At 33.0% G+C, this 20,847-nt stretch overlaps 3 protein-coding genes across 4 annotated transcripts; 1 reads left to right on the forward strand and 2 right to left on the reverse strand.

Annotated features, from left to right (window-relative positions):
- Positions 1-3,102: 3,102 nt before the first annotated feature.
- On the reverse strand, positions 3,103-6,957 carry LOC105202451 (WD repeat-containing protein 89). The gene is made up of 7 exons (XM_011170983.3): positions 6,629-6,957; positions 5,484-5,710; positions 5,072-5,406; positions 4,119-4,247; positions 3,949-4,043; positions 3,663-3,765; positions 3,103-3,596 (listed from the first exon to the last, which is right to left on the reverse strand). The coding sequence occupies exons 1-7, from the start codon at positions 6,778-6,780 to the stop codon at positions 3,450-3,452; spliced, it is 1,188 nt and encodes a 395-aa protein (XP_011169285.2). The 5' UTR covers positions 6,781-6,957; the 3' UTR covers positions 3,103-3,449.
- Positions 6,958-6,962: 5 nt separating this feature from the next.
- On the forward strand, positions 6,963-13,881 carry LOC105202452 (protein tumorous imaginal discs, mitochondrial). Of its 2 annotated transcripts, XM_011170985.3 has the most exons (6): positions 6,963-7,189; positions 10,503-10,966; positions 11,027-11,290; positions 11,968-12,412; positions 12,795-12,901; positions 13,280-13,881. In XM_011170985.3, the coding sequence occupies exons 1-5, from the start codon at positions 7,021-7,023 to the stop codon at positions 12,893-12,895; spliced, it is 1,443 nt and encodes a 480-aa protein (XP_011169287.1). In that variant the 5' UTR covers positions 6,963-7,020; the 3' UTR covers positions 12,896-12,901; positions 13,280-13,881. The 2 variants fall into 2 exon arrangements, with proteins under 2 accessions (XP_011169287.1, XP_011169286.1); XM_011170984.3 differs by lacking the exon at positions 12,795-12,901 and having other exon boundaries at positions 6,964-7,189; positions 13,280-13,812.
- LOC105202453 (hypothetical protein) lies at positions 13,834-19,454 on the reverse strand. The gene is made up of 5 exons (XM_011170986.3): positions 19,121-19,454; positions 15,469-15,705; positions 15,052-15,384; positions 14,700-14,930; positions 13,834-14,522 (listed from the first exon to the last, which is right to left on the reverse strand). The coding sequence occupies exons 1-5, from the start codon at positions 19,452-19,454 to the stop codon at positions 14,266-14,268; spliced, it is 1,392 nt and encodes a 463-aa protein (XP_011169288.1). The 3' UTR covers positions 13,834-14,265.
- Positions 19,455-20,847: the final 1,393 nt, after the last annotated feature.

Genomic DNA, 20,847 nt, shown 5'->3' on the forward strand with positions numbered 1-20,847 from the left:
TATTACAAGTTCGTCTCAATCAATCGGTGACAATAGATCTTTAAAAAAAGTATTCCGTAAGGTATGTCGAATTACATGAGGGAAAAGGAAAAGAAAGGACTATAAGAATTATAAGTGACTTCATTAAAAGTCTACTGCTACTATTCACTACCCACTGCGATGCCGAGCGTGTGACAAGCTCGCGAGGTGATATTTTGCAATTGTAGCTATTGTAGCTATTGTAGCTTTCACCGCGGATGAGTGTCGACTTCATCGCATTCATATGTGCATATAGATCAGTGCTGTCTGATTTGTACTTTTTGGCTTGAAATTGAAATGTAACGATTGATGGCTATTCCTACTTTTTACTTCATAGCTATATTCTCATAGCGTGATACTCGGTCTCAGGGATGAGACTAATTTAAAATTAAAACTTTTTAAAGTGACATTTATAATCTCATAGATAATACGGGAAACTTGGCAGAGAATAAATAATATTAATTTTATATATATTATATAACAAAACAGAACATATGTACACATCCCCAAACATTTTCTCGTGCACTTAACAACGATGACCGCTGGGCGGTCATATTTCTTCGCGCGCTTACATTTGCCGGTCAAATTCGGCTATCTTTATAAATTAATAATTCGTTAACTATTGCAAAAATCGTAAAATGATACAGGATTTTTCAACTCAGTTTATTCTACTTCGATGCAAGAATTTAATCATTAATTATCAAACATCCTGTGTATGTATACATGTATATTTTGTTTTGTTGTGATAATAAATTAATATATAGGTCATTATTTTATAAATTCGATATAAGGCAAATTTTTTTAATTCATCGATTGATCAAATGCATTATGCGCAAATATAACTTTGCTTTGTAAAAACTACATTTGTGCATAATGCGATTGATCAATCGATGAAATGAAAAATTTACCTATATTTATAAATAATGAATGACAACTTTTAACTCTCAAACAAGTCTTGTCAATTTCTGAGAATCAGTGTCGCGCGTTACGAGAAAATAGCTATAAAATGAGGAATAGGAACAGTAATGCAGGCATGGACGCATTTCAATTTCAAATAAAAAATTACAAGTTCTGGATAATAATAGATTATATATTAAGTATCACTGGTATAGGTAATGACCCGTATGCAGAACGCGCTTATAAAGATGTTAGCACTCTTTTGTCATTTTATTCTTGTATTAGATCTAATAAACGATAAAGGTAGAATAACAAAAAACTTTACAAGCGTATTCTGAATACGGGCCGGTATAGCAATCGCGCGACTAGCTGGACAAAAGAAGGTCGTAAAAAAATTAATTTTAGATCGAAACGTAACTTCTGTACGATTCAAGAAAACAATTTCTCTCCGCATGCTCGTAGTTATTCTGAAAAACATGATATAATGAATCACGTTGACAATGATCAATGATGTGCGATCGATGAGCCGCAATTTCCTGTTTCCATTGACTGATATATTCGTGATAAATAAATGAAGTCGCACACAGTCCTGCGGGATAACACGCGAAGAATCAAATCGGCGACAGCTGAGGAATAGTGCGACGGCCTACACGCGTCCCGTGGCGTTTTGTATCTTTTTTTTTTTCCTCGTATAACGTCACGTGGCCACGCAAAGTTTGTGAAAGGATATATATCTATAAAGATGATATATATATATATAGAAATATTATATATAAATGAAATTATAGTAACGCGGTTTTCCACGTTTTAGCGAATCTTTACGTCCCCGATGCTCATGGGAAGTATTTTTGTACGTTTACTCTGTACCTATACTACCGTTTCGCTCTAAAACTATATCTACTGTTATCATTGTGATATTCGCTACTGCGATCGTCTTTTGAATCGTTAATGTAATAATATTACATAATGTGTAATAAGCGGGCGTGCGTTTGGTTATTGATACGCTCATAGATCAGCGATGGGAGTCTCTTTGAATTTTGACGATTTTCACAAACTCAGAGACTGTAAACTACTATCAATTGTTATTATTATTGAATTATTTCGTTGATTGTTCTCTATCATGAGTACTGATTACTCGACAAATCCTTTTTATGATGATGGCCAATGCAGGTCGTCTGTTTTTTTATTAATCCTAATCTCGCTATGTGGCAGAAAGAAATCGTTTCCTTGCAAGTCGCGCGTGACTCTCGCGATTTATCTTGTTCTTTTCTTCCACGTCTATTAATTCCATGTATCCAAATATATCCAGACGATAGACTCATATTTGATGAATATTGTATCTCTGAAGAGGTTTCAGGTTCGAACCCTGAAGAGGTCCATTTTCTTTTAAATGAGTTTTTAAATTTCGCCTGTGCGTAAAGTACCTATAGCGATACATATTGTTAGCAATAAATAAAAGAGTCATTACAAATAACAGATCACTTTTTGTGATGATCGTGACGTAAGAGTTGCGCGTCTGCTCTTTGTACTGAAGATCCAAGTTCAAATCTACCTAAAACACATCGGAATTTTTATTAATTACAACCTGTTGGAGGGCAATAGCAAATAGCCTTTCAAGACCATGGAGCATACACGAGAGTATGCATCAAGTAGAGACCACAATCAATCATGATCAACTTAAGAAAAATATCGATGTGGAAAAAAATAATAAAATGGAATAAAAACGGGAAATGTGAGTCAAGTGAAAATTATTGCGGAAACATTATAATCAAACAAACTGTAATATGTCTTTCAGAGGTGGCGATGTGGCATAACGAATTGCGAGTTTGCTCTCTGTGCCAAAGATCCGGGTTCAAATCCATCCAGAACGGTATAACTTTAAATCGCTTTTAATCGATTTAAAAACGATCGCCACTTCTCGGAAGACAAAGGCAAACCACCAAGTGGAACACTGTTTAGGAAAGTCTCTTCTAAAGCCTTGTGTAAATGATTATAATTTCACCGTGATGAAATAATAATCATTTATATATGCTATTGACCAAATTCGTTTTTTTTTGCGAATCTGAATGATATATTAAAGTTTTATTATAATGTTTGCGCAATAACTTCTGCGCTGACTCACATTTTTCGTTACTTATTATTTTTAATACAATGACTTCTTTAGGAATTTAATTAATGTGAAAAACATTGAAAAAGAATTTTTTATTAATAATAACCAAATCAAATATGAGTCTACAGTTACATGTGATTTACATTCCTTAGCATTTATACCACGAAACCTGTGGCTGCATTTTTTTATTGGTATATGACTCGCCGTTGAATAATTAATCGCATAAATAAATAATACCTATTTATTATAAATGTACATACAACTGTTATTGTAATAAAGAAGAATGTGAGGGAAATATACAAATATGACACTTTGATTAACATCCACTGTTCCAATTCCATTGCGATGCAATCACTTTTTGAAAAAACACTTTTCTGCATTAACAAATCTATATACTTTTTTTTACACAATATAAATACTTATTTTAATAGGGTTTAGTTCTATGATGCCGATCACGGCTAGTTCCAATTTTAGTTAATAACTTGTAACTCGAATTCTGCTGTGTGGCTGATTCCGCTTTTCGCCACACATTAATAATACCTTTCTCGCCAACCGTTACCAAGCAACCACTCTGCAAAATCACGAGATTATTAACGATAATTGTTTAAATTGAAGTAGTTCCTTCATTTTTATTTACCTTTTCATGCATCCAACTGTCTCGTACAATTTGTTTATTCCCTACAATTTCGTGATACATTTCCAGACGATTATTCCTGATGCTCAAACATCTTAAATTTTCCCTGAAAAAATATAAACGTTATACGTTGTATTACTCGTATTAATAAAATCTGTATTTGTGTTAATACACTGTTTAAAACAAATAAGACTTACACTTTCTAGTAATGCTATGTAATTATCAATTTTAAAAAATCCTAATTGTTTTAAACAGTATATATGCAACTTATATAATGTAAATTAATTACTCTTTAGCTGTGCTAGAACCCGCTAATAGGAATGGTTGTCCAAATGCATTTGTGGCATGGAATCTCACCAAGTAACAGTTATCAGGATCATCATTCTGTAATAAAATTTTTCAAGATTATTCTATAAGAAAAACGAAAAAATAATAATACGATTAAAAAACCATGCACACTTGTGATACAGCTAATTGGCTGCGTGCAAATGTCGCGTACGCACTGGCACCTTCGCATTCCCATAATTGTAACATGTGTGTATGCGTCATACACCATAGAGAATCATCAGTTAACCAACCCAACTTGTCCTAAAAAAAGCTTTAATTAATAAGAGATTCTTTATATTGTTACACAAAATAATAGAGTTAATTTTCTCGCAGGATTTGACAAAATAGCCCATACAACCTAATAAAATTTATAAAAAATCTACTTAAAAAAACCTACCCAAAAATCCAATTAAAATTTAATAATAGTCTAAATAAAATATTTGATATAAATTAATATAGATAAATATAATTTAATACTATAAAATTAAAAATACACGGTAAAGAAAAAGGATGAATAAACTGATAACAAACGTGAAACTGAATTTAATTAATGTATTTTCAATTTTTTATTGTTAAAATTTCGAGAGTCCTGTTTTAATTACATATTATTCGTTTTGTATTTTAGTTAACATTTTAAGATCTCATACACAAGAAAATCGTTTTTTTTTTTCAATTTTCTAGAAAATTTAAAAAAAGTTATTTTATTTTATTGATTTTTTATTTAACTTTCATCCTTCTTCAAATGTTAATTATAATTAAAAACTCCATTTTTATTTCTTTAACAAATTAAAAAAAAAACAGCTGTACATGACAAACGTTTTAAGATCTCATATATGTATAGATTTGTCAAAAAAATGAATGAAAAGTGATCGGGTTCAATAACTGCTCGATTTAGCATAAAATGCTTATATATGTATATATATGTACATCTGTTATATTATTAAATTAAATTAAAACTAATTCATAATATAGAATTATCAAATAAATAGCGAATTTTATTAATAGTGGACTAGAAAAAATAAAAACACAAAACTCCAAAAAAAAACACTGGACTTAAAAAGTTTTTTCAAACGCTGTTTGCTCACCACTGACGACTCGGTATTTAACGAGTATGTCAAGGCCAAATCTTCTGAAGATTGTGTCAGGTCGAATATATTCATCAGACCATCTGTACTACCTGATGCCAAAATATTTCGCTTGGTAGGATGAAAGCTCAGACAAGTGACATCATCCATATGTGATTCCCAATATCCGCCGAGGGGACTGCTTTTGTTTCCTATTTTTGAACCACTTTGCCTTATATCCCAAAACAGAATAAACGCATCTGCGCTCGTATGCTCCGTCCCACCAGCTAGGAGCCTTTCATTACAGCTGAGGTCAAAGCTAGCCAGAGGTTTTATTTTGCCATCTTCCGTATCATCTATAATGTTGGGTTATGATTAAAATTTTTACTACGCTAGGAAATTATATTCATTGGTCATTCAAACTGATAGTTACCTTTAAATTCTGCTACAACCTTTCCCTTAGCACGCAAATCACACACTGTTATTAATCCATCGCTAGCTGCAATATATAATATATTTTTCGAAGTAGGACTGAATTTAATTCCCACGATGGGCGCTTGATTAAAATCTAGCGTATCTATTTGATGCACGGACTCGTCGACAGAATATATCATGCATGAATGATCTGACAATGCTGCTCCAATCCTAAATTCTGGCTCGCTGTATGTACAAACAAAGATTTATGTGACAAAAATAAAATTAATACAGTAAGTAATTGACAATTACTGACAAGTACTAAAAATTGGATCTGAAATGCTTTTTCAGTACATAAATTATATTAGTACATAGCTATATTTTTATTTGAATAAATTGAAAGGAATAAACTTGGAAGAATTAAATCAGAATTATATAATGAAATAATGCCAATACAAGCTGATACTAAATGATCATGTGTATATAATAATTTTATTATTATTATAGTCTCTATGCAAATGGTATACTGCAAATGGTATATTTGTTGATCTTTAAAACACAATCCTTATAGGAAGCTGAAATCTGCAATGTAACACATTAAATGACGAGCAATTTAATAGTTTATGCTAACAAGCATCTATAAAACTCCTCTCTTCTACCCTTTTTTCCAACTCCAGAAAAAGCTGTAAAAAATTATTGCGAAAAATGGATCTCCTTACATTCCATGTGGGCATCCTATCAACTCGACTACTGAGACATGTAGTGATATTCATCGCAATAACTAATATATGTAAATAAAAGTTAAACATATTTTTCAGACAGTTTACTTTTAATTTTATTTGAATTTTTAAGAAATCTACTTATTGTCATAACATTTCGTTAAAATTAAAACTTTAATCTTCTAATAAAAAAGAAAAAGAACATTTAAAATCCAATTCCAATATTTGGGACACAGTCAGTAATTGGATCATTTATCCTATGCACGGCTGGACAATATCAGACCGTCACATGTCGTATTTAAGTGTAAAGCTCAATAAATAAATGCTCCAATCTACTGGACATTGAACTTTTTAAGTAGTTAAGTAGTCAAAAATTATTATTTAAATGATATTTTGATTTAAAATTTAAAATATAGAATTCTGAAATAAAAAATGTAGAATTTACCTTTGAGTTCCACAGACGGAGAGGATGTAGTTCTGATCCTCCAGTGACAACGTCAGCTCGGCCTTCTTGTCAACCCTTTCATCGTCCTGTTCATGCGGCCTCGTATCTTTCTCGACATTGAGCCGTTTCAGAGATTCGACTATTCTCGACATATTCTTCGTTTCGCGTATTTACGCGCATTCCAGGATTTCTAGGTTAGAATGCAGATTAAATTTGAGGTTATAATTCGAATTTTTGCGTGCTTTCCGGAATTTGCAAAGGCACGAAGGCTGCCGACAGCCGAGAGGAAGTTGCGCCATCGTGTTGCGCAAAGAACGGACGATCATAACCTTTCGGGCCCATAGCCATGCGTCGTCTCTCGTGGTTTTTCGTGCTGTCTCGTCTCGCGCAACATGGCGACCGGCAAGGGTCTTGCCGCGATTCTTCGTCCGAAGACCATCAATTTAATTGGGAGCAGTGAGCTGAACAAATTTTCGCGCAGCGTTTCGCGGCAATGTAGCGCGTGCCGGCGACATGTGGTGACCGTTGCATCGACTGTCGGCGACTGGAATCGTGAAAGAGGTACGATGCACCCTCGTGTATTCGAGCCTCGCGCTGGATTACATCATTCGTTTTAATTCCGACGAAACTTTGTTGCCGGCGCTTTCGCTGACGTGTCAACAATCTCCTCGTCCATCACGTCGACGTTCCGACCTCTCACCACCCGAGTTTTTATTCGTTATGCGTTTCTCATCGTCCTGGTACACGCCGCGTGTAGCGTTTTTCCAATGTGTTAACATAACCTGCAAATCGGATATATACATATTTAAAATCAGTTAAATATTAGGCACTCTAGATCGTCGCCTTCGCGTTGTATAACCGTAGAGACCGTTCCGGTCGGGTTTAATACGCGTGTCCATAGGTGGACACAAATCACAAAAAAAAAATATATATATACATATTTATCATATATACGCTGTACTAGTCTGTTCTACAAAATTAGAGCTATTGTTTCTCTGAATACTATTTAAATACTTATATAAATGTCTGTTGATGCACGATAAAGAAACTAATTCGCGCTATACATATTTTTAGATACACAGATATAAAAATCTACATCTCGTTTTATTTTATTTTGTGTTAATAATAGAAAGATGTTGATAGATCCTTTACATCTATTGATATCCAATATTTATTTGAGACACCGAATTTGTTATACATATGATGTGTTGGCTGTTCTAAAAAGTTTATTTTTTCCTCCGAATGTCATTAAAATTGTTTTTTTAGGATTTCTCTTTTTCTATATCATACAACTTATTTTCTTGCATAGTTCATCTTGCCTTTTTTTTCTTTTTACCTTAGAAAGAAGAGAAAAAATAATGATAAAGTTTTTTGATAAAAAGTTATTAAGTAATCTACATATTTGTTAAAGTACAAAAAAGATGTAATAATATAAAAATAAAATATCCCAGATTATTTATTGCAGATTTATATTAAGAATCATGTATTAATACACTCCATACTTACATTAAAAATGATGTATCAATTATACACCGATTATATTTACATGTCACCCTTAATTGGATTTACATTTGTAATTATAACTACTGATGTAAATTGTTGTGTAAACACTAGTTGAATCTGATTTTGTAGTATAAAACCAAAATTAAGTAGTATTTATACATTTTGCATTAATAATTATAGATACAAATATTATTAAAACTATTTAATAGTGATGTGTAAACGTAGTTATTAATCTAGTTTCCATCAAGATATTAATTCTCAATAATGCAGCACAGAATCAAATTTAAGTCAATGGAAATACATTATCAGAGTGACAATGAATTGACACAAAATTTTAGTAAATGGAAATAGTTAAAAGTAGATAGTACCAATTTATACTTTTTATTCTCCATTTATTAATCAAAATGGAAAATAAACGAGAGATTTAGTTATATAATGAATCTTTAACATTAATTAATATTAAAAAAAAATTTGAAAATTATGTAGATTATATATATTTAATTCACACAAGCAAAAATTAAGTTCTACTAAATGTCAATCTTCTTTATTTCTACTTGCAAAGAAAACAGCATACTAAAAGCCAATATTCATAGTCAATTCTTATATTTAAGACCATCTAAAGTATTATTTTAAGATATACGTTTTTATTTTTAGTAACGCACAGTACCTGTCTTGTATCTCAAGTCTCCAGTTACAAACAGAATCTCTTTTTAGTTTAAAACTTGACAGTTACAAGACAGTTATTATGTACTACTAAAGACAAAAACTTAATTAAAACTTATATTAAGATTATAAGTCAAACATTTTGCTTAGACCCATGATGGGAATAGACACCCACCACGCTTATACTCTAACGTTGATCTACACCAAAATAGAACCAAATTGAAGTTTTCTATGGAAACTAAATCACTGCGAATTGAGTTTATCTGAAAAAACATAAATAGTAAAACTTAAATAGTAAGCGAATCAATCAGTCATAGTCAAGAACTTAAGGCATAATATAGACGATAGCAAATTCAAACTGTTGATTTCTTTACTGCTTTGTCTTATTAAATTTTTTTATGTTATTGTTTTTAACAACAGCAGCTGCGTTTTGATATACTAAAATCTATCATTCATGTTATGTATACTATAGATTTTTAGTATTAATAGCGAATTTTGAAACGCAGCTGATATCGGTACATTATTGTTGCATAGCTTTTTTACTATATATAATATCTGCGCAACTGTAATATAACGATACTGATACCGTCGATAAGAGTTACAAAATTCCGCTACAGGGCAGCACCAGTACAGATTTAATGCAAATCTATGAATTCATGTACTAGAAAGGCTAAAGCTTTATGTGCTTTTTACTTTCTTTTTCTTGTTTTTTTTTGTCTTTTTGCGCACTTTTATCGAAATTGGTGAGATAAACATCAAGATTAGTCGTTATTATACGCATACTGTATGTATAAATATTGTATACATGTAATGTATATAATAAAGGTCTGTTCACATTGTTTGAAATTTTCAAGAATTCATAAATTACTATGTAAATTATATTTATGGATCAGAAAAATTTAGAAGTAATTACTTTTTTCTTTATTGTGTTGTCAAATTTATAATAATTTACATTACTTATATACATGAGGATTCCTGTAAACATAACGTAAACAATATGTAAATAGATGTAGAAGTTATCTTGAAAAGTACAGTATGATAAAGTACAACCATGATAAAAACCTTGATAAATCTTGATGAACTTTGAAAGTAACGAGAAACAAGAAGCAAAGAACACATTGTAGATTAATTTTTAATGTCAATTGATTTATAATGGGGGGGAATCCGCTCTAAATTTTTAGATCATACATATAATTTATATGATTCAAATGTATGTTCCATTTTTTCTTTTATATACAGGATATATCTTAAAAAACGCCCACTAATTATATAGCGTTATTCCTTGTCAAAAACTGAGTCGAAAAGTTTTGAACCATTTTTTTCTATAATGCTTAATAAAGCAGTAGTTATTTAGTAAAGCTAATTCAATCAGCGCCGTCCTTTAAAAAGATATACGTCGGTGAACCACGCGCCTGGTAATGTGCATGAGCACTCGCTCGGCTCGCCGCTTGCTAGTTGTCTGTGCAACTTCGCACTGCCGCGGTTCACCGACGTATGTCTTTTTAAAAAACGGCGCTGATTGGATTAGCTTCACTTAATAATTACTGCTTTATTAAACATTATAGAAAAAAATGCTTTAGTTTTTAGCAAGGAATAACGCTATATAATTAGTGGGCGCTTTTTAAGATACACCCTGTATAAACACATAAGCAATATAACAATATAATAAAAAGTCTTCAGGTCTATTGATGTTCAACATCAATTTCAGGCATAGGAAGAATAGTGCAGCCACATCGGACCATATATCTAACAAGTAGATTGTTAAAACGTAACTATTACGAAATTCTGGGAGTTTCCAAGAACGCCTCAACAAAAGACATAAAGAAGTCATATTATCAACTTGCTAAGAAGTATCATCCTGATACAAATAAAGGAGACCCAGATGCTAACAGGAAATTTCAAGAAGTTTCCGAAGCATATGAAGTATTAAGTGACGATACTAAGAGAAAAGAATATGATACATGGGGTGCAACGTCGGAACAAATGGGCATGGGAATGGGTCATGGTTCGGGAGGACCCAAGAGCTACAATCAACATTGGCAGTACAGATCGACTATTAATCCCGAGGAATTATTTAGAAAAATATTCGGCGATGCTGGATTCCAAAGCGGAGCCTTCAACGATTTTGAAGACTTCTCAGAATCGAAGTACGGTTTTGGAGCAGCTCAAGAGGTATGCAAATATCACTCATATATTTCATAACGCAACATATAAACACTCCTTTTATTACAGGTGATAATGAATTTAACGTTTTCCCAAGCCGCCAGAGGCGTGAATAAGGATATTAATGTAAACGTAGTAGACACTTGCCCGAAGTGTGGTGGTTCGCGCTGTGAGCTAGGAACCAAACCGGCAAAATGTCAATATTGCAACGGTACCGGAATGGAAACGATATCCACTGGTCCTTTTGTAATGAGTTCGACTTGTCGGTACTGTCAGGGTACAAGGATGCACATCAAGTTTCCTTGCACAGAATGCAACGCGAAGGGGCAAACGGTATGAAAATGTTTCTTGATTCTATCTGTGTTTATCACTTGATAAGAATCATATGCTTACTATTAGAAAAAAAAACTGGAAAATTCTAGAATTTTCGTGAAATTTTATTAATAATTAAAGAAATTTGAGGAATTTTACTCTTAAATTTAAATTTTATTTCTTTAACAAATTCTTTGATCATTTTTTTCTTGATAAATACAAAATATTGACAATCAATTAGCAATAAATATAGCATATTCATCCAAGTATATTCATGTATAACTTATTTTTATAAAAGTATCAGTTTTTAAAAACTTAATGACAATAGAATTTCTGCAAGGCGTTGTGTGTTTTATCACTTTTCAAATTCTATACTTTTAAAGTAAACTAGATCCGTATATTACGAACAAATTATTATATACCATTTAGTTTATATTACTGTTTTTAGTATTTTCTCAAATATAATATTTAAAACTTGAATTACTTTTTTTGATTGCATAATTAAAAAGCATTAAAAAGTGCAAAATAATAAAATAAGTTTATTTCAAAGATGCATTAAAAAAATGTTCTAGTCTTATTTGGAATTTTGAATAAAACTTCTATAATCCGGAAATTTTCAAGAAATTTTTTTATAAAATTTGAGTAAAGACTATCTTATTTTGCATTAATTATTGTGCTTTTTTGTCGCATTTTTATAGGTACAACGTAAGAAAATGACAGTTCCAGTTCCTGCTGGAGTGGAGGACGGCCAAACAATTCGTATGGCAATAGGCAAGAAAGAAATATTTGTGACATTCCGTGTGGAAAAGTCCCGGTACTTCCGCCGTGATGGGCCCGATGTGCACACTGATGCGGAAGTCTCACTGGCGCAGGCGGTGCTAGGTGGTACGATACGAGTGGAAGGCGTATACGAGGATCAAACTATACAAATAGCACCGGGTACGTCATCTCATACGCGAATTCGTTTGAATGGCAAGGGATTAAAGAGAGTCGATGGAGTGGGTTACGGCGATCACTACGTAAATGTCAAAATCAGTGTACCGAAAAAATTGACGGAAAAACAACGAGCGTTATTACAAGCGTACGCCGAGCTCGAGGCCAACACTCCCGGCAGTATACATGGTGTAACATATAAAACAGATGGTAAGGATAAACGATAAAACATAAATCATTTTTAATACATTATTTCGAATATATTATTAATTTATATACATTTGTTTGTATTTGTGACCTCAAATATCTAATAATACAGCAAAAATACCATTTGCACTAGCGTATTTCCATTAGATTTATGTGTCGCTTGAGTTTTCCTCTGTGTACCTGTTGTTACTAATTAAATAAAACATATTAAAATGTTACGAATGCGTTTCATTGGCGTTTTTTGAAATGAAACCATAAAATTCTTATACACTAAAATTTTTATGACAGAAGTTTGAGTGAGACTTAATATATAATTGAATGTAAGATGCATATTTTCAAATGAAATTTTCAAAGTCTCCTTCATTAGCTTCAATATTTTTTCTAGGCGCGGCAGGTCCAAAGATGCAAACTCAAGCGAGACAAGAGATTCAAAATGATCAAAATGATGGTATACTTGGAAAAATTAAAAAAGCTATATTTGGATAAAGGCTTGTAAGTAAAACCATACGGAGTTTTATATCTATGATACATTTATTGCACATAATATATTACATATACTCTATAATTATAACTAGGATATAGATGAAACATTTCTTTATGAATAAAATTGTAAATAATTACACTAGTAAATATAATTCACTAATTACATTGTCTCTGATCAACCTCAGAAATATTCGAGGAATAGATTCTTTAAATTTAAAGTTGATTTTTTGGCGAAAATGTCTCGCGAATTGTTTATTGCAATTTTTAAGTTACTATTATAAAATTTTTGTAAAATTAATTAAGTTTCTATAAGTCTTGGACATTCATGTATAACACGTACCTTAATGAAAAATATTAATATTCCGATACATATAAATTTATTCGCAGGTACAAAAGAGTGCTATTCAGGTCCATTGCACTTGGTAGAATCGATACGAATGGCACTAGGAGATGTGCCTATTCGCGAAAACCAGTCTTCATCTTCTGAACCCGAGCACCCGGGAGACAAACCTCTAAATAATAGGTCCGTGCACACCAAAGATACATCGGATGCCGATAGTAAAAATGATACTAACACTGGAATGCAACGACAAAAAGTGCCCCAAATGTAATTGCGGGCATCTAAAGCAATCTGTAGAGTTCTAGAGAATGCTGCTTGCGTGTCACTATGTTACAAATAAATATATAAATCGTACACACGCTAGCATCATTATTACAAATGGGAGTTTGGGCCTGAAATTATGTACACTTTTGATCAAGTTAAAAAAATAGGCATGAAAATAATATTGTTATGAGTGAATATATACATAAGTGATGCCAGCCTGATGTTGCTTAGATAACGTATAGCTGTACAGTCGTATCCTAGCGTACAAGTTTGTCTTTATTACATCTTATTTAAATAAAGTGTACATGAAGATGAATACAGCTGTTATCTGTTCATCTTGATCGAGATGATGTATATTTGTAAAATAAATTCCGCGCAACACGTATCTCTTTGCATATAGCTACAAATGCAATTATTTACGTTCTCTCATGCAGAGTCTTTGATCTTTGTTTAGACTAAACAAATGTTGGATATATAAATTGTACAAAAAGTGTAGCTATATAAAGATGGCTATATAGTTTTTTTAATGTGATTATATATAACTATTGCGCATTTTATTTTACGAAATAAAAGATGTATCATCTAAAACACATTATGCATAATCTGTAATTTTTTCGTAACTGTGTAATTACAGATAATCCAAAGACCAAGGACAAGTAAATATTCGTCAACAGTTTGTTTACGAGTACTGAGTATGAAATCAGAATGTCATGATAAACGCAATATTGACAATTATGCGTATACACAAGAGACAACAAAGTATTGTGGATTAAGATTCGGTCAGTAGGCCATACTTTAGTCCAATGTTTGTAAGACTCTGTGTTGCCGATACTCTTAATATAGCTACCATTATTGCTGCGATAGTGACAGCACCTTCCAAATACAGACCGTATAGTATCCGCACATGACCGGCGATAGTAGAGAGACCGCCTGCCGTGGTGAAGTCCAACGGAAACAGTAGACTCGCCGCGATCGGTCTCGATCGCGCTATGCCGAAGCATAGTATTCCCAAAATGTAATAAGCGACTACGATATAAATTTCAAAATTCTCTTAATTACATTTATATTATCCAATTATTATTTTATTTTAATAACTATTTTAATTTTATCTACTTTATTTTTTTAGATTAACTTTCGATGAAAGTAAGCGAGTAGTAATAATGTCAAAACAAATTTATATAAATTCATGATGAAAAAATTTACCTGCACCAACGAACGTCAGTATCTTGATCCATCTCGGCATTCGTCTAAAGTAGCTAGAATTTGTATTATTGAGTTGCACGCCTTGTCTGGTAAGCGAATATCTTTGTAAACGAAAAGCCACCATAAGACCGAAATTCAGTATAAGAAGGAAATGCGCAGGAATACCGACAGCAGCGAAAATCACTCCTACTGTGCGACCAGCGGTAGTTCGCGGAACTGGCGCTCCAAAACCTATAAAATTTAAGAATATTTAAGAGGGAACACGATGCAGTTTTCAGAACAAAAAGATTTATATATAATTAAGAATTAATTTTAAATTCATTAAAAATTAGTTCCAATTAATGTATAATACCTAAAGTGGTAATTAGCGATATGGCGAACAACACACAACCGGAAAATGTCCACAGTTGTCCGCTATTACCACCCTCGCCGTAACCGGAACTGACAGCGACCAAGAGGAGCTCTTCGTGTTTGGCAACATATTGGCGGACTTTGTCGCTCCATAGCGGTTCCACATCCTGATCCTGTTCCGTTCGTAATTGCCGCAACTCTGTCGCCAAGCCAACCGCTAAATCCTTCTGCATATTCTTCAACGACACTACCTGTTCGCGCTCGCGAGGTCCTTCCGTGGCGCAAAATGCTGCCGCGCCCGCCACCGTCCATATCACGAGCAGCCAAAGAAGACCTGTGACAAATTATAAATTAAATTGCTTCAACGAAAAATTCTTACGCAGATAAACGTTACGTAACAGTTTAAGCTAACTCGTACCGAATTGCGATAACGACAGTCTTCCCAAAAATCTCAGATATTTCCAAAATCTCGAAAACTTTTCCGAGGAATTTCCATTATCCTCCTCGATGTCTCTGAGAGATGGCAGAACTCTGAGCCGCAACGGTAATCCTTCTACAGTCTGTACAGTCACAGACTTTGTCCATTTCCGTATTACGCCGTTTTTCAAGCGAGGCGAGATCTCCGAAGATATTGTGGTGGGTGTGTCCGTAATGTCTATTTTTTAATACATCCATAAATAATTTGTAATTATGTACGAGGCATATTTTAAAATCGTCGACATTTTTTAAAGTTTAAAGTGTCACGCAATATATCAAGCCAATTAAAAAATGATTGCTCAATTACTAAAGAAAATGTCAAGTCACATTGACTTTTCTGCAAAAGTTCGCGTTGATAGCTATATTATAATCGTAAAACACATTGCAATCGATTACTTAAACCTTTAGTAACAGGTGTGTTAGTAAAGTTATACTATCTCTTCTAGCATATTTAATTATAGTGTTATATAACGTAAAGATTTTTTTTCAATGTCTATATGAAATGTGAAAAAAACAGAAAAACCCATTTTTTTACTACCACTTTACTTTTCTGGAAAATTAAAAACACTAGTAGATCTTATTTCTTAAAAATATTTTAATTAATAAAAATCTTTTATTTGATGCAATAAAAATATGAGCCGTTAATAAAAATGGAGATAAATTTTAAAATAATTTTAAAACAACTTGCAAAATATTCGATCTTTCATTTAACATATATTTACACGAATATTAGATAACGATTACTAAGGACATTTTGCAAGCTGCTTACAATATTTAACGTTTCATTTTTATTGTAGCACAAATTTCTATTAATTAAAATTATTTTAAGAGTAACACCTATTAACGTTTTAATGCCTGTGTTCAGCAAAAAAAGCAACTTTGCCACTGCTAAGATTTTTCGTTAAGATTGATTCTTGCTCTTGGTTCCTGCCAGATGATCTGAATGTATAAACCAACCACATTAAAGAATTATACAACAGTTGTAAAGCTACTTTTTCTGTTGAACGCTGCCAATTTTTCAGAAAAATAAAATCGAGAACAAATCAGGCTTTTTTCTGTTTTTTTTTCTGAAAAAAATAGATAAACTATAATAATATACTGTTCTTAATTTTTCGAAAAAATAAAATTAAGAAAAAAAACCTGATTTTCTTCAAGAAATATGAAAAACTGTAAAACGGCGCCTCAATGACAACACTGTGTCGGGCATTATTTGATATTTTTTAACTTCATTATTTTTATATATACTCAACAGCAAAATTAATAAAGCATCACATTTTATATTCTGCAGGCCAAATAGGCAAATTTCAAGAAAGCGTAACTTTATTAAAAATTACGAACATTTCAAAAATCACTTTAGAGCTTGAAGTCTACTTTTTAAATCATTATTTTAGAACACGATCTACTGACTGTTTACGAAGCTGCATGGATATAAATAGAGACGTATCAGATATCAAAATTTTTACGAAGTTTCATGGTGTGAATCAGAAATCGCACGCAAATGCTGTTTATAGGTTCAAAGTTTAAAAGGCTCATGAATTTTCACCTTTAATTTACGTACTCGTAAAAGTGTCGTGCAATTTTTTTCTCCGAACTATTCGACATTGAAGCAAAAATAGTTCTTTTTTTTATTCAATATTGAATAGCTCTGTAGAAAAAAAATTGTACAACGTTGTACAAGTATGACAAATGAAAATTTATGTTTTTAATAGCTATGTATAAATTACATTTTTTGCATGCGATTTTTTATTTATGTTATGGAACCTTGCACAATTTATAAGAGCTGACTAGATTTTATTTATTTCCAGAATTTATTTTTTCCTTGAAGATGTTTTTACACTAAAAAGCGAGGTGAGAAATTCAAGATAGATTTATGTCTCGAAGATTTTACAAATGACTTTACGAAGTTATAAACGTCTTTCTGCTACTCAAACTAGCATGAATATGAAGATTAAAGCCTTAAAAATAAAAAATAATCTGTGATTTTTTTTGTTGTTTTATTGTATTTTGAATATAAGCAAATTTCAAGAAAGCATAACTATTGTTCTTAAAAATCACAAAGATCATTTTACTTCAATGTTAAACAATTCGATAAAAAAAAAAAAAATTGCACGGTGCTTTACAATACGTAAATTAAAGCTAAAGATTCACTCTCGAAAGCTGTAAACGCATTTACATGCGATTTCTAATTCACGCCATGAAACTTAGCAAATTTTGTAAAAAAATTTGAAACTTAACGTATCTCTATTTATATCCCAACTTTGTAAACAATTAATAAGTTGTTTTCTAAAGTGCTGATCTAAAAAAGATCTCAAACCGCTTTGAATTCTAACTAGAAAAGTCAAACTCAGATTTCTAAATTTGAACAAAATATTTTGTTATGTAAAATTAAAAAATAAAAAGACAAAACATTTCATACACTTACAATAATAGATTATAATAAAATTAATGTAAGAAAAAAAAAAGAAAATCCACGTATCACAATAAATAAGAGAAATTAAATCGTGATAATGTTGCATTTTTAGCACGGACACAAGCACAGCTATCAGTGAAACTTCAGGATGTAAAATGTTTTTTGAAAGATTTCGTTACAATCATTTTTGGCAAAATTATAAGTACTTTCTTGAAATTTGCCTATTTTTTTAGGATTGTTGATGCTTTAATTCTGCTGTTGAGTGTAACGTTGAATTACGAATAATTTTAATAAAATTTCTTTTTATAAGAAATTATTTTACGTTCAATCGCAAAGTGAAAATCACAATATATATATGTATTGTGTGCACTCGAGCAGAATTGGTAATAAAAAATATATAAAAACATTTAAAATTGCTCAAGTAATATAAAAACAATTATGATGAAGTCGAAGGTTATAAAGGCTGCAGTCCACTTGACCTCTACAGATGCTTTGAAGCGTTTAATTGACTAATCGAAATAAAGAATTTTATGAATTGACCAGTCAAAGAATTGCTTCAAAGTGTCGGTAGTATCAAATGGCCCGTAGCCAAAAATATCAAATATTATTAGACATTGATTCACCTAGTAAACGAAAATAAATTTAAATGGAAATTTGTAATCCATTTTAATTCATTTGAATACATTTTGAATTAATGAATAGCAATTATATTATACATCATTTCAATTCTTTGACATAGATTAAAATGGATTACGTGATCCAGGAAAGCTGATTTTGGATTATAAGAATCACTTCATTTCAATTCCATGTCATAGATTAAAATAGATTATATAGTTCACATAACTTTTTTTGAATTAAAAGAATAGGTGTCTCGTAGTCTCATGGTTTAATGCATGGTTTAAAATAGTTTCAAGAAATTCTTAAATTTTAATCGGATTGAAATGAAGTGGTGCGTAACACAATCGGTAAATTTCGATTCACGTAATGAATCACAGTACCACGATTAACTAATCATTCTTCTAACTGGAAATTGATAGAGAGAACGATAAATTCGATACGTGCTATTTTAAAAGAAAAGAGAACTAAAAAATATATGATGCAGAAAAAATCGGAATAAATCGTATGTTTCCCAAAAATTCCGAGAGTTTTCCCGAGAGTTTTCCCTAAGAACACCAACACCTACCGATTCCGCAAACGACGTCGTCGTCATCGTCCCGTTCGTCATTTTTCGCACGATGTTCCGTCATCCTCATGCAAAACTCGGTGATGCGACGACGTGCAGCATCCTTGACGAGGGTCGCGGTCTTGACTCGCGGATGAACTAAGTTCCTGCAGACGCGACGCCGCTTCTTGGTGCCCGAGGGGGATGATCGTAGTGGCACGGCATATCGTACGCGCGGCCCGGATACCGCAGCGGATACCGGAACGCGTGGTAGCGTCGCGACGCTCGGCACGTCACTGAGGGGCGTCGCGACGCCCCCGATGGCCGGTGGTCGCGGGAAAAGAGGCACATCCATCGGCTAAGGTCAAGATGAGCCGTGCTATAACCGGTGTAGGCTTCACGATCGCGTCCAGCGATCTCCCGGTCGATCACACAATCGTACATATTTCACGCAACATCGACGACAAGGCTGCACGCTTCACTCACTTTCACGTATCACGATTTCCCGAGAGATTTCTATCGACTAGACAACAACGTGTCCGAGAGCACTTGTTGAATCGATTCATCCCCCGAAGCGTCAAGTGCTCTTTTAATATTTCGAAGGAATCTTACGCTCCGCTGGAGACCTACTTGAGCGTAGTCCTCGAACTCGATTTTCTGCGGAACGAATTTACGTTAGTATTTCTATCACGTTGGAATCTTACTTTTTTCTCGTCTACAACTACAGCAGCGTTTATTTTACGTCGTTCATTTTTAATCAGCCAACTGCGCCAGGCGTTAATCATTATAGTGGTAGTTACTTCATTCACGGATAGATCCGACCTTTCGATCTTGATAAACATTTCCGTTGGTCACAACTTTAATTTATCTATCTTTCCTCGTGGGAATTTTTTTGCTTATTCATAAAGCATAGTACGTGTAGAGGATGGATCGATGAGCTTTGCGTGGAAACATAGTTTATGTTCCATTAATAATACTGCTATCTCCACTGTTGAATCATATCTCAAATTATGGCAGCAACTGTTTAACTTGATAATCCACACGTGCCATCCTATATTTCCACAGCTATAATTCACTCATTCGCGTTTTCAATAATTCTCGATTACGTAATCGTAAAAACTCATCTGACCTCAGGTCTCGAATGGTATTTCGAAACTTAATTATCTATACTAATTTAGCAATCGGAGGGATAAAGAAAGGGAGAAAGAAACGGAGCTGCGGCACAGCGACGACTTGACGTCTCAGAGACTTGAGGAATTACTGGCCCCGTGTGAAGCGAAATCCTCGTGCATTCGGCCCGTTCCATCGAAACACGGCACGACCAGAAGAAGTGTGATGTGCACGTACATATACTCTCCCGTAAACCGCTAAAATTAGAACGCGTCCTTGGAATCAATGACGACGACCCTAAGCGATTCACGTATCGCCCTTTCTATCTATAACTAATTGCACACGTGTCCTACCTTCGATTAGACATGCTCTCGCGATGGATCCTGCGTGATCGCGCATAAAACCCTGCGCCCTGTTCGATATTACGCTGTGCTGCAACCACGGCAGGGTTGTTAGAACGCGTCACGCGATATGCCAATTTATAGTCGAGTTCTGCAATACGCAATAATATTTATTTTCACCAGGGCTGAGAAGTAACGCGTCACTTATGACGGCGTTATCGTCGTTATAATTACCTTTTGTTTTTTTAGTAACGATCGTTACTTTTTACCGTCTATAACGATAACGATAATACGTCA

The sequence above is a fragment of the Solenopsis invicta genome, chromosome 10, assembly GCF_016802725.1.
Source record: "Solenopsis invicta isolate M01_SB chromosome 10, UNIL_Sinv_3.0, whole genome shotgun sequence".
NCBI classification, from domain to species: domain Eukaryota; kingdom Metazoa; phylum Arthropoda; class Insecta; order Hymenoptera; family Formicidae; genus Solenopsis; species Solenopsis invicta.